The 951-nt window shown below is 60.8% G+C and overlaps 1 protein-coding gene across 1 annotated transcript; it reads right to left on the minus strand.

Annotated features, from left to right (window-relative positions):
* Positions 1 to 78: 78 nt before the first annotated feature.
* Positions 79 to 939, minus strand: LOC102259924 (WD repeat-containing protein 93-like). Its single transcript, XM_005852875.2, has 2 exons — positions 588 to 939; positions 79 to 333 (listed from the first exon to the last, which is right to left on the minus strand). The coding sequence occupies exons 1-2, from the start codon at positions 678 to 680 to the stop codon at positions 157 to 159; spliced, it is 270 nt and encodes an 89-aa protein (XP_005852937.1). The 5' UTR covers positions 681 to 939; the 3' UTR covers positions 79 to 156.
* Between the last annotated feature and the right edge of the window lie 12 nt (positions 940 to 951).

The following is a 951-nucleotide window of genomic DNA, read 5'->3' on the forward strand; positions in this document are numbered from 1 at the left end:
CTCTCTCCCTTCCTCTCTGAAAGCAATAAAATTATATATTAAAAAAACAAAAAGAGTGGGGGAGCAGATTGGATGGGGTCGCCCTAGGACTTCGGGAGGGGCCACTGAGGAAGTCAGGGAAGCGGTCAGCAGGCCCCAGGTCTGGGCAGCGCGCCCTCATGGTCCCCGTTCCCTACCTCGGAGCAGGAAGAACGGGTGTTTCGAAGACACGGCAAACACTGGCTTCCAGGGCACCGCCAGGTGGTAAGGCCCTGGGGGCGCGAAGGCACAGACGACGTGAGGCCGGGCCACGTCCAGCAGGAGCACGGAGCCGTTCCTGCAGAAGGTCAGCACCTGGGGGCAGCGGGATGGGCATGGGGTTCTCTACGGGGCCCTCACCCAGCGTGGGACACGAGACGCCGGGCAGGAAACGGGAAAACAGAGAACCGACGTGCTCCGGGGCACGCGGCCTGGGACCCAGCTCAGGGCAGTGGCCTGGGGACTCGTCTGCTGTACCCACTGAGCTGTGAGCTCCGGCACGTGATGGCCTTCAGAGAGGAGGCGGCGTGAGCCCTCACTGCAGAGGATGAGAGGCACCAGGAACCTACCATGCCAGGCAAGGCCGGGACGGGGGCCATGGCGCAGAGAGCCTCCTCCGGGTGCTTGACGGGCCTGTGGGCACCGGACGGACAGACACTCATCCTCTCCTCTCCCAGGCGTGCATCCTGAATAAACGCTTGCAGATAAGCAGCAAGAGATGTGTTGGGGACTCTTCATAGTGGCAGAAACTGGGAGCAATGCAAGTCTCCATTGGGAGAACGTGTTAGTAACTGGTGTGTGCACCGCAGAACACAGCGCAGCGGTGGGAATGAGGCCCGCAGCCGAGCGCGGCATCCCGGGCACCCTCATGAACATGCAGAGCAAGTTACAGAATAAATAGCATTGAAATATAAGTGGGAGGATGCTTAGACC

This window comes from Myotis brandtii, unplaced genomic scaffold, assembly GCF_000412655.1.
Source record: "Myotis brandtii unplaced genomic scaffold, ASM41265v1 C41951704, whole genome shotgun sequence".
NCBI classification, from domain to species: domain Eukaryota; kingdom Metazoa; phylum Chordata; class Mammalia; order Chiroptera; family Vespertilionidae; genus Myotis; species Myotis brandtii.

Bases quoted from the DNA above. Each gene is read 5' to 3' on its own strand.
- LOC102259924 (XM_005852875.2), bottom strand. From the start codon at position 680: ATGAGTGTCTGTCCGTCCGGTGCCCACAGGCCCGTCAAGCACCCGGAG. The intron at 334-587 runs GTAGGTTCCTGG...CGCTGCCCCCAG, and splicing joins TCCCGGCCTTGCCTGGCATG to GTGCTGACCTTCTGCAGGAA.